At 41.7% G+C, this 12,271-nt stretch overlaps 1 protein-coding gene and 1 long non-coding RNA gene across 2 annotated transcripts in view; one reads left to right on the forward strand and one right to left on the reverse strand.

The window, feature by feature from the left end:
• The window catches only part of LOC105507126, a 276,554-nt gene that overhangs the window by 236,683 nt on the left and 27,600 nt on the right, over positions 1-12,271 (reverse strand). The window lies entirely within an intron of this gene.
• Positions 1-12,271, forward strand: part of RFX4 (regulatory factor X, 4 (influences HLA class II expression)) — a 163,198-nt gene that overhangs the window by 134,639 nt on the left and 16,288 nt on the right. The window contains exons 13-14 of the mRNA XM_011937009.1: positions 1,631-1,750; positions 2,417-2,587. Of these exons, the coding sequence (XP_011792399.1) occupies positions 1,631-1,750; positions 2,417-2,587 (291 nt within the window). The remainder of the gene's footprint in view (positions 1-1,630; positions 1,751-2,416; positions 2,588-12,271) is intronic.

The following is a 12,271-nucleotide window of genomic DNA, read 5'->3' on the forward strand; positions in this document are numbered from 1 at the left end:
AGACTCATTTCCTCATCGGTAAGGGAGGATAATACCACCTACCTCACAGTTTGTTGTAAGCAAGAAACACATATTCAATGCTTAGCAGAGTTTTTGGGACAGAGTAAACACTCAATAAACAGTAGATGTGATGATGATGATAATGGTGGTGGTAATGATCATGACGAAGATAGAATGACAAAAAAAATAATGCCAGAGTGTTTCATAAAGTCTCTAAAAGGCTGGGCGCAGTGGCTCATGCCTGTAATCCCAGCACTTTGGGAGGCTGAGGTAGGTGGATCACCTGAGGTCAGGAGTTTTAGACCAGCCTGGCCAACACGGCGAAACCCAGCTCTACTAAAAATACAAAACTTAGCCAGCGTGGTGGTCCGTACCTATCATCACAGCTACTAGGGAGGCTGAGGCAGGAAAATTGCTTGAACCCGGGAGGCAGAGGCTGCAGTGAGTCAAGATAGCACCAATGCACTCCAGCCCAGGCAAGGGAGTGAAACTGCATCTCAAAAAAGAAAAAAAGTCTCTAAAAAAGCAAACTAGAAGGAAATGGGAAAAAAGCAAGCAGTATACTGGTCTGCTTGGAGAGAGGTGAAAAGTTTTGGACATTTAAAGGGACTGCAGGATATCCACATGGAGATGTCCTATTGGGACATGGAAACATGGGATGGGAGATAAAGGCTTGGCCCCTCTCTCTGACCCTGGATCCATGAGGCCTTGATTACAGTAGACATTAATTGAGCTCCTACCGTAGGTGCACCATTCCACTGTGCATGATAGCAGCGTGACATGCAAAAAGAAGCTGGTTTTGAAATAATGTATTATCTATTAATCGTGTCATCTTGCATAAGTGCTTGGCCTGCAAAATAGGAATAAAAATACCCACCTTACAACATGGTTGTAGTTATTAAATTAGAGAAGATAAGACTTTGAGCACAGAGACTGGCATATAGGAAAGTCTTTAAAAATGACTGTTCACATTCCCTTTTACAAAATAATCTACTCTAAATTGAAAAACGAAGACTGCCACTTGAAAAGACCAACTATCTTCAGTGAATTACCTTTTCTAAGAACCACGTGCTAAATGAGGTCTTGAAAACATTTAGGGGAATAAGTAAATAACTTGTTGCAGATTTAAATTTTCAAATTTGCTCCTAGAATTATGTCAGGTACACTGGTAGATAACAACAGAAGGCAAAGTCCCCACCACGGGCATACTTAAAGTCCAGTTGGGGGAATAATACGCTGGTGGAAGAGATAAAAGTGAGAGATTCTGTGTTAATAAATGCTGAACAGAGTGAGGGGTGCTCACAGGAGGATGAGGCCAGTAGGTATGTGAGAGCTCAGAGGTGGCTCGGTGGGTGCCATTTTTGATGGTGTCATACTAATATAACATCAGCAAGGAAAAGATTCACTTGCCACAAAGTGTTAATGACACTTACCTTGCCAAGCACTAGGCTAAGCTGAGGATACAGCTGAGAAATGCAACCTCTGACCATGACGAGATCATAAGTGAGTGAAAAATTAGACTCTTGAGCAGACCATTTAGAACACTGTGTAACTTTTGCAGCTGACCAGACAGAGGGGGCCTACATGAGACAGCACGACTTACTTTCTGTTTGATCCTTTTTTTCACCAGGGTCTTTTCACCTAATTCACTTAATGTTTGATGACTACGTGCTCTACCTGTTAGAATCTCTGCACTGTCAGGAGCGGGCCAATGAGCTCATGCGAGCCATGAAGGGAGAAGGAAGCACTGGTAAGCCAGTATTTTCCTGGGAATTGCACCACTTAGTAATGTTATTTGTATCCTTACTTCTGCGCTTTATGTTTCTTTAACTCTGTATCTCAAAGAATTTAGTTATGGTAAACAGGTCAAGTGGTATCAAACCAATCGTGTCTTTTTCCTCTTTAAAGTGGGCATGTGGGCTGGGCATGGTGGCTCACACCTGCAATCCCAGCACTTTGGGAGGCCAGGGCGGGCAGCTCCCTTAAGGCCAGAGTTCGAGACCAGCCCAGTCAATATGGCAAAACCCCATCTCCACTAAAAATACAAAAAATTAGCTGGGTGTGGTGGTGCACACCTGTAGTCCCAGCTGCTCAGGAGGCTGAGGCACAAGAATCGCTTGAACCCAGGAGGCGGAGGTTGCAGTGAGCCCAGATTGTGCCACTGCACTCCAGAGTGGGTGACAGAGCAAGACTCCATCTCAAAATAAGTACATAAATAAACAAACAAATTAAATAAAGTGGGCATATGTATATATGCAAATTGCCTTGAGTGCCATGATGGTGATGGGAAACCATTGAAAAGTTTTAAGCAAGAGTGACATCACACAGATTAGAAGAATATTTCACTTTTTAAAGTATCTTAGAGACACTTGCCTTTACATTTGGTTCTAAAAACTTCCCCTGTGTCTATCCACAGCAGAAGTCCGAGAAGAGATCATCTTGACAGAGGCTGCAGAGGCTACTGCGCCAACCCCTTCACCAGTGCCATCGTTTTCTCCAGCAAAATCTGCCCCATCTGTGGAAGTGCCACCTCCCTCTTCCCCTGGTAGCAATCCATCCCCTGAGTACACTGGCCTCAGCACTACAGGTAATGGGAAGTCCTTCAAAAACTTTGGGGAGTTAACGTTTGAAGAAAGGGCTTTCTGCCAGCCTGGACAACATAGTGAGACTTCATTTCCACAAAAAACTAAAAATTAGCCAGGCATCTTGGCTCACACCTATAGTCCCAGCTACTTGGGAGGCTGAGGTAGGAGGATCGCTTGAGCCCAGCAGGTTGAAGCTGCTAAGAGCCATGATCGCACCACTGCATTCTAGCTTCAGTGATAGAGTGAGACCCTGTCTAAAAAAAGAAAAAAAGAGCTTTCTGGAAAAACATTCTTCCCCCACAATCTCCAAAAGATAATGCCAAAACCTAGGTATCTCCCTGGATTTGTGAATGACGTACAGGTACTCATTTATTCATTGGTACACATTCTGTATGCTACTGTTTTCAAGTTGGTAAATTAAGCATATGATACAATCCAAAACCTAAGCCAGAAATGATTATAACGCTATATAACATAAATACACAAAACAGAAATCTATTTCATGCTTGAAGACAGTACTGCTAGGGTATTCAGTCATAAAGGAGGCTCTCTGTAATGCAGCCATTTGGAAACACGTGCTCCTTCAATATTACACTCCATCATACCCCAGGGCAGTGTTTCCCAAATTGTGATCCAAAGACCAGCAGTATCAGTAGCTCTTGGAAACTTATTAGAAATGCTCATATCTGGTCCCGCTGCAGACCCAGTGAATCAGAAACTCTAGGAGCACGGCCCAGGAATCTTGTTCAACAAACTTCCAGGTGATTCTGATGCTCACTAGGTTAAGAACCACAGCCTGAGGGCTTTGTCAAGTCTGCAACCAGCCGGCAGAAATGGAAAAAGGGCATGGAGGATGAAAACCTACTCTCTTAAAAGCCCTGGCCTGAAGGTAGCACACGTCACTTCCACTTATATTCCATCAGCGAGGACTTAGTCACGTGGCCTCATGTAACTGCAAGAGAGGCTGGGAAATGTAGAATAGCATGTACCCAGGCAGGGAAGGGGGAACAGCTGTAGGGGTGACAGTGGGCATTCTCCATCACACTTCCCAAGTCCAGTTGTTCTAATACTAATCGAGATTGATCTGTTCCTTCCCATCCCACTTGTGCCTCTGGTTCAGGCCACCCCCACCTCTCATGGACATCCACAGTGACTCTCAAGCTGATACCCTGCCTCCAGACTCCACTCTGTCCTCTCTCATTCTACCCACTAAGTCTCATTTTCATGAAGCTTGTGCCTCCTCAAAGTGCTGGGGCAAAGAACCCACTGCCTCACTCTAAAAGCCTTAAAGAGCTCTCTTTCTCCAAATCACTTCTCACACTGTTCTTTCTTCTTGGGCTAGCCTCCTTCCACCCTCTGCCTGATAAAATTCTACTCATCTCCTTTGATGTTTCCCTCACCCTCCAAGTTAGACTCTTCCTCCAGATGCTCACAGCATGGACTTAATTATATCCTAATTCTATTTAGGACTGTTTCCAGAATAGACTTGGAACTAAAGTGTTTGTTGTTGTTGTTGTTTTTGCGGGGGGGGGGGGCAAATAGGGTCAGATTGCTCCATTCAGGATGTCTTTTATCATTCACTCATTTACTCACGTATCTACCCATTTATCCAAAAAATATTTCTCAGGTGCCTTGTATGTGCTAAACACTTTCAGATTGGTACAGATACAATGGTGAACAATAGAAGTGTGGTCCCTGCCCCCTGGGAGTTTATGTTTAGAGGTTAAGGTTCTTGATGAACAAACTGACAGTAACAATATAGTATGAGGAGTGCTAGGTTGGAAGAAGGGTCAAAGTATCATGGGAGCATGAAGGAGAGGGGAGAAAAGGTATTCCAAGTAGAGGCAAGAGAGAGCATGTTACTTTCAGGAAACTTAAAAGTATATATCCTGGAGACTTTTGATTAATTCCTTCCCCAAAGTTTCCTCTCTATGGAACGACACCTATTTGGACACTGGGATTGAGTGGATACTTAAGAAACTGGAAGGACTTGCTGCCTTGTGTACTAGCCAATAAACTCAGTGGCCCTCTGTCAGGGACAGCTAAGGAAATTGGATTCTTCTAAGTATTGAAAAGTTGGGTTGTTGATAAATGGCATTAGATCAAGCTTTGATTTCACTTTGGGTACGCAGCTTGAGAGCCCTCTTCTGTGGAAATTTAGATGTGAGATCACCACATTTGTTTATATAGATGCGCCTCAAACTGTATTTTGTTTTCTGCTTTGAGGAGGAAGAATGTGATCAGGCTCCCACCTCCCTCCCATTTTCTTTCCATAGTGGGTTGTTGTAGCTCCTGCTTAGAAGGCTCAGAAAAAGTAAGTGTAGTGAAAAGAATGACTTTGTTCACTGAACATTAAAAGGAAAGAGAATTCAAGTACCGTCCACAGCTCTTCATGCAGGTCTGAGGAGTTTCCTCAAAGACTGGGATTATTGGGCAACCATCCTGAGTCTCCTTTCTCCCTAAAGAAAGAGCCGTTTACCCAAATATCCCTGTCACTACCAGGGAGACACACACGAGTCTGCTAGTGATAACATCCTTACTTCTGAAATGAACAGGGAAATTATACAAATAATACAGTTCTGCATTATGAAGCAGAAATCATTTGGATGAAATATTTCTCAAAGTGTAGCAACATTTCAAATAAGGAGACACACTCTAAGGGAATAAGGGAAGGGAGGGAAGAGTGTGAAGGAAACACGTCTAGGATCTTCTCATAGTTCTCATCCAGCTAGTGAGTGTGCCTGGCTTTCTTCGAAGCAATGTGGAGGCCTCAAAGTATGGCAGGTGTGATAGACAAGGCCACAGGAATATCATAAATGTCTTCAGATATTTCTATGCAATGTGTTCAAGAGCCATAAAAGTAGCTTCTTAGAAATACAAATGTGAAACAGGTTCTCTTCAGATGATTTTAAGCTTTGAAGATTTTGGCACATTCCAGCTTTGTTCTCAGATATCTCCAGGGGGCATTAAAAATGTCATCCTATATAAGACTATGTATGATATTTTTCTCAAGTACCACTTTTGAAATACTCCATTGCTAAATTAGACTGGATCTGAGCATGTAATGTGGGTCATGGTCTTGGAGAAAAGAAACCTAATTTCCTAATAACATGTATGATTGTATAGGCATATTATATTATAAAGCACAAATTATTTGCCCATGATAGAAAGCTAAATATTAGGAAATCTATTATGGTAGGCTTCTTAAATTTGGAATTTGTGCAAATTTTCATTGAACAATAGTGTAAATTGTAAAACAATTATGTAAATCTTATAAAATGTATTTGCCATGTTTCTTTTTTTAAAAAAGTTAACTCAGCACATGGTTTTCATGCCCAGTTAATTTTTATTTCTATTTAAAAATTATCACTTGACTTATATCCCATCTACTTTCCAAAAAGTTTTGAAGCAGTTTATAATAAATAGAGGAAAATCAATTTCATAAAAAGGACCAAAACCAGGAAGAAAGAAAGAAAGGTGAGGAAAATTAAATGAAACAAATGTTAGCTTTAAAATTTTATTGAAATCTTATTAATACGTGAAATGTTATGTGACCCAGTTATTTTGTTGGGTTTCCAGCTTATCACTGATCAGGCAATGTAAATATTACCAGGTTTGACTTGTTGAGAATCAAGGCCAATCAAGTACCTGGGACTCTTTAACAAACAAATGTCCCACTTTGGATGGACACTTCTCCATTTTTCCGCTGTGAAAAAGGAACAGTATCATGTGTGCTTGGTGGCACAAAGCTAAAATTAATTCATTGCGTATAACCTTTTGGCATCCTCTGATACAAGGACTAGGGAATACAAGGTAGTACAGATAATGAGTTATGACTCACTGGGAAAACAGTCACTCTGCTTATCTGTATCTACGTCTAGTTCCATATCCATGTTTCTAAATATATTTTACTAAGATTGTACTTATTAATTGATTTTTTTAATGGGGAAAGAAAGGGAAATGAAATAAATTTCGGCTACCTAAAATTAAACCTGATATATGGCCAATTTTGGTTGGGTTTGCGGCAATGTCATGATAAGAGGCTGGTTAAAGGATTCCATTCCAACAGATTTCTGCAAGGTAAAATCTAGCCTGTCTGTTCACTTTCTCCCCCAAATTTGTAGGCTTGCTACCCTCCCTCATGACCTGGCAAAGTTTAGAAACCTTAACTTTCTTTAAGGAAAACTGGCTCCTTTCCTTCTCGGAAGCATGGCAGACAGCGCCAAACTGATCAGTCTATTTAACATGACATTGGGCTGCAATTCTTTCATGTCATCTAAAGAAAAACGTTAAGCTCCTACCCTGTCCCATCAGGCCACCAAAGGGTTCTAAAACCTCGTTTATGATGTCATTTTAAGTATTCCCTCCTTCAGCAATGACAATAAAAGTTAACTATTAAACTCATGTTTTCAACTTCCCACCATGGGTTCCCTGCAACACAAAACCAGCAAATTAAATCACTGAGATACTAGGATACTTAATGAAATAAAAGCGAATTCCTCATAAATGGCCCTAACTGTAGAACATCTGGCCTGCCCAGCTGCATTTTCTCTACATCAGTTGAGGATGTAACAAAGATAACCGACCCTAAGTCTTTCCAAATAACAAAAGCCCAGTTATTCTGAGGGCAGCTAAACCAAGTGGGATAAGATGGACACTTCAGCTCTGTCACAGAGTCTGCGATGACTCATTTACAGGACCTCAGAGTTGTCACTGCTAGTGAATTCCTCCTTCTTTTGTCCCTGCTGCTGCTTTTTCCTTAAAGTAATGGAATCATGAAAAATAAGCTGGGATTGAAAATAGATTGTTTAATCGACTCTTTTTTTTTTTTTGGATCACAAAATCAAACCTTAGCTTGCTGCTGGGACTTTGGGCTCCCTCATTCATTCATTTGTTCATTCATTCAACAAATATATATTTCGTGTCTAATTTGTACAAAGTCCTGGGAGTACAGAAGTGAAAAAAAGGAGTCATAGTCACTGCCTGCATGGTACTTACATTCTAGTGGGTAAGAGTCAATACAGAAGTAAACTGCCAGGTAAAGGTGCAATTTCAAATGGTCAAAGTGTTATGTGTAAAAATATTAGTGTGCTATGAAAAAGTATAAAGTGGAGGCCAGGCGCGGTGGCTCAAGCCTGTAATCCCAGCACTTTGGGAGGCCGAGACGGGCGGATCACGAGGTCAGGAGATCGAGACCATCCTGGCTAACACGGTGAAACCCCGTCTCTACTAAAAAATACAAAAAACTAGCTGGGCGAGGTGGCGGCGCCTGTAGTCCCAGCTACCCGGGAGGCTGAGGCAGGAGAATGGCATGAACCCGGGAGGCGGAGCTTGCAGTGAGCTGAGATCCGGCCACAGCACTCCAGCCTGGGCGACAGAGCGAGACTCCATCTCAAAAAAAAAAGAAAAAAAAGAAAAAAGTATAAAGTGGGGACCCATCTTAGTTGGTGGTCAGAGAATGCCTCTCTGATGAGGTGACATTTATCTGAGACCTGAAGTTTTACAAGGAGCCAGCTACATAGAGGTTGGGGAGGGAAAAACAACTTTCTATGCGATGGGGAAAAGCATGTGCACAGGCCTCAGGCAGCAAAGAGCTTGGCGTAGTGGGAACTGACAAATGTATATAACAAATAAGGAAGACAGTGGCAGGAGAGGAAGTTGCAGAGCTAGGCAGAGGCTAGATTATGCAGCAACATAAGAAGGAACTGATTCATTTGCTGCCCCTGGTCGGTTCTGTCAATCAGATTTTGACCACAGAACTATTGGTAAAGTGTAACTCAAACAGATGAGGTTTCCAGCTTCAATAGGTGGGTCTCTTTAAACACAGCTGTCTTAAGGATAGATGATAACCAATGACGGAGGTTGCAGTGAGCCAAGATCGTGCCCCTGGCACTCTAGCCTATGTGACAGAGTGAGACTCTGGCTCAAAAAAAAAAAAAAAAAAAGATGATAGCCAATGACATACATAGAGATATACGTAAATATCAATATATAGTCTTCTTTCCCTGTCTCAGTCATGAAGATTACAGGAAATGCTTGTTTAATAGCAAATACTGCTAAGCAACATTGTCCAAATAGAAATTTCTGTGATGAGATGGAAATTATTTCTATCTTAGCTATCCAAAACAGTAGCCATTAGCCACCTGTGGCTACTAAGCACTTCAAATGTGGCTAGTGGAACGAAGAAACTGAATTTTTAGTCGTATTTAGTTTTAATTCATTTAAATTTCAACAGCCACAAGTGGCTATAGGATAGGGCAGGGCAGCTCTAGAATCTTGACACACTTAAACGAGCTTACAAACAAAAGGTATAGGTTAGCTTAAAACTTGAGCAACATCTGTGATGGTTCACAGAATCCTCCTAAGGAAAAGGTTAAAACTGTGGTCCCCAACCTTTTTGGCACCAGTTTTGTGGAAGACAATTTTTCTATGGACCGGGGAAGTGGTGGGGGCGATGGTTTCAGGATGAAACTGTTCCACCTCAGATCACCAGGCATTAGACTCTCATAAGGAGCGTGCAACCTAGATCCCTTGCATGTGCAGTTGAGAGGGTTCACACTCCTATGACAATCGAATGCTGCTTCTGATCTGATAGGAGGCAGAGCTCAGGCAGTAACGCTTGCTTGCCCACCACTCACCTCTTGTGCGGCCCAGTTCCTAACAGGCCATGGACCGGTACTGGCCCTGGGGTTGGTGACCCCTGAGTTAAAGGATTCAGTCCAAGATCTGAAAAAAAGGGTACAACCAGGTAGCTTGGGAAGCACTCTAAATTTTCACAAGTCTGTAGCAGAATCTCAAAGCTTCTGGGTTTTTTGTTGTTGTTGTTGCTTTTGAAACAGGGTCTTACTCTGTTGCCAAGCCTGGAGTGTAGTGGTGTGAGCACAGCTCACTGCAGCCTCTACCTCCTGAGCTTAAGGGATCCTACCACCTCAGCTTCCCAAATAGCTGAGACTACAAGCACACACCATCACATCCAGCTTTTGTATTTTCTGTAGAAACAGGGTTTTACCATGTTGCCCAGGCTGGTCTCAAACTTCTGGGCTCAAGAAACCAGCTCACCTCAGGCTCCCAAAGTGCTGGGATTATAGGCATGAGACACTGCGCCTAGCTAACTTGGATTTTTAATGTCCCTTAACATACAGGATGTGTGACACGAGGCAGTATGTTATAGAGCTTTGTTACTCAAAGTGTGGTTCACCAACCAACCACATTGTCATCATTTAGAAATCTGATATAAAGGCCTCACTCCCAACCTACTGAATCAGAATCTGCATTTTTAACAAGATCTCCAAAGATTCAAATACACATTCAAGTGTAAGAAACACTGCTATGGAAAGGGTTTGGGGTTGGGCAGACCCGCATTCAAATCCCAACTCTGCCACTTACCTGAGCAAGTCATTTAACCTCTTGGGCCTCAATTTTCTCACCTGAAAAAGGAGGTAATACTACCTACCTCAAAAGGGTGTTGTGAAGACTGAATGGGTCAATGTATAAAAGGAAATGAGCATGAGATCTGGTTTATGTTAGATGATCATTAATTCATTTATTTGACAAATCATTACTGACTGTCTATTATATTCCGAACACCCTTCCTGTCCTGTGCTTAAAACCCGTTCCAAAACAAAGCAACCTTGGGGAAGAAGAGTGTTTTGTTGGGGATGGGAGGGGAAGAAAATGTTTCCCTGTAGCAGTTTCAATACTGTAAGGTGACCAACAACTGCTTCTCTTGGGATCTTTACAGGATTCTCAAATATCAGGGATTTCCACCGCTATCCTCAGACCTTTAAATAAATAGAAATGTGAGGAGGGGAGGGGAGAATAAGAGAAAAATATAGGAATTGAACAAATAGGGAAGATTTACTATTGTTTTACCGACAAATAAAAAGCAGTAGACTTGTCTTAAAAACTAAGCACAAACTGTAAGCTGCACAGATTTTCTTTTATTAGCTTCCTTAAAAAAGAAGCAGTAGCAATTCTCACTGGAGGTCTCACTGGTAGGAAAGGGAATTCAAGGGGTGTTCTTTTCTGCTCCCCAGGCAAAAAGGGTTTCTCACCCAAGCCAGTAGGTGTTAATCTGCTTAAGCCTGCCTGAGTGGTTGTGTTAGATTGCTGGCACATGGCCATTTAGGGGTTTTGTTCCCCAGACCACAGGAGCCCATTTTTCCAAGAGTTCCACTAGCTTTTTGTTTGATAACGTCTATTTCTAGCAGCATTTACTCCTTCAACAACAAATTCAATGGGAAGAAAATTTACTGAACACCTACTATTTGGCACACCCTCTGTTGGGGATACAGAGATGAATAAGGAACAGTTGCTGTGCTCCAGGGGCTCACACAAAAGTAACTTCTGTTGTATTCTCTCAGGTGATGGCTATTATCATGACTTCTTCCCACTGCTTGGAAAAAAAAATTCTTTGGTTTCCTTGGCTGTCCCATTTAAATATCCACTGACCTCACTGTGCTCGCCTGAGGTCCCAGAGGCTTCAAGGGTTAATTACTCGCTTGTTGGGGCTGGTTCATTGTTCTCCCAAACTGCCCACCCTCTCCGATTCCATGTCCAATTCTAAACTTTGTTTAATGTATTAATATTTTTCTTTTTACAGAGGCAATACACATTCATTACAGAAAAATACAGATAAATAAAATAAGGGAAAACATTTTAAAACTCTCCTCAATCCCACCACTAATGATAACCCGTTTTAATACACATGACTTTTTAAAAACTATAACAGTACTATAATTTCACATGAAGTTCAAAACATAGAGGAGAGCAATTATGCATAATCCAGTCATCTAAGTCGTGATCATTTTGGGGATCTTCCCTTCCCATTTTCTTGTACTTATAAATCAAGCCTGACAAATCATTATCAAGCCTTACAAATCAAGCCTGCTGAAGTCATTATCTTTTGGGGGAAGAATATGGAGTAGATGTGCAAAGCAGGAAGGGGGACTTTCAGCTGTGCTGGTGAGTAAGGACACTAGCAATTTTATAGAAAAACATGTTAGGAAATTTGCCGTAATTGGCCAAATTACCATTGCAATTCAAATGTTTCATCACTGGTAATAGAATCTCACCCAAGAAACTTGCCTTTCTTCCTTGGGGTCTGAAATGAGAAATACAGAAATACCTATTTTAAGAAGTTTTCATGTAAGAATACCTGAATTCGTAATGAAGAGTGCTTGAATACAATTAAAAGCCTACAACATGCCAAGATCTCTGACATATATTATCTCAGTAATCCTCACAACAGTCCTGCAAGATAGATATTATTACTCCTGTTTTAAAGATGATGAAACAGAAGCTCATAAAGTTTAACAGGCTTGCCCAAGATCTTACAGCTAGCACCTGGCAGAACCAGAACCCAGAGCAAAGAGACATAACGGTAGAGAGTAGAAAGTGTGTGGTAGAAAGTGTGTGGGTTCAGAGCCCGACTGAACCACCCACTCACTCCAGGACCTTGGGCAAGTTATTTAACATTCTAAGTTTCCTTGAACTGGACTTTTGTGTGATGCCACTAGCCTGCAGTTAGTGTTGACAAAAGGAACCATCCTTAGAATTAAGATGAAGTCCATTGTAAGGGTGTTGAGGACATTGTTGAACAGTTCATAGTTAAAGATATTTCTGTTTGCTCTGAATATGGAGGACAGTATACTCCTGAGCAATCGTCAATCTTAGTGCTCCTAACT

This window comes from Colobus angolensis, unplaced genomic scaffold (assembly GCF_000951035.1).
Source record: "Colobus angolensis palliatus isolate OR3802 unplaced genomic scaffold, Cang.pa_1.0 Scaffold10, whole genome shotgun sequence".
Taxonomy (NCBI): Eukaryota; Metazoa; Chordata; class Mammalia; order Primates; family Cercopithecidae; genus Colobus; species Colobus angolensis.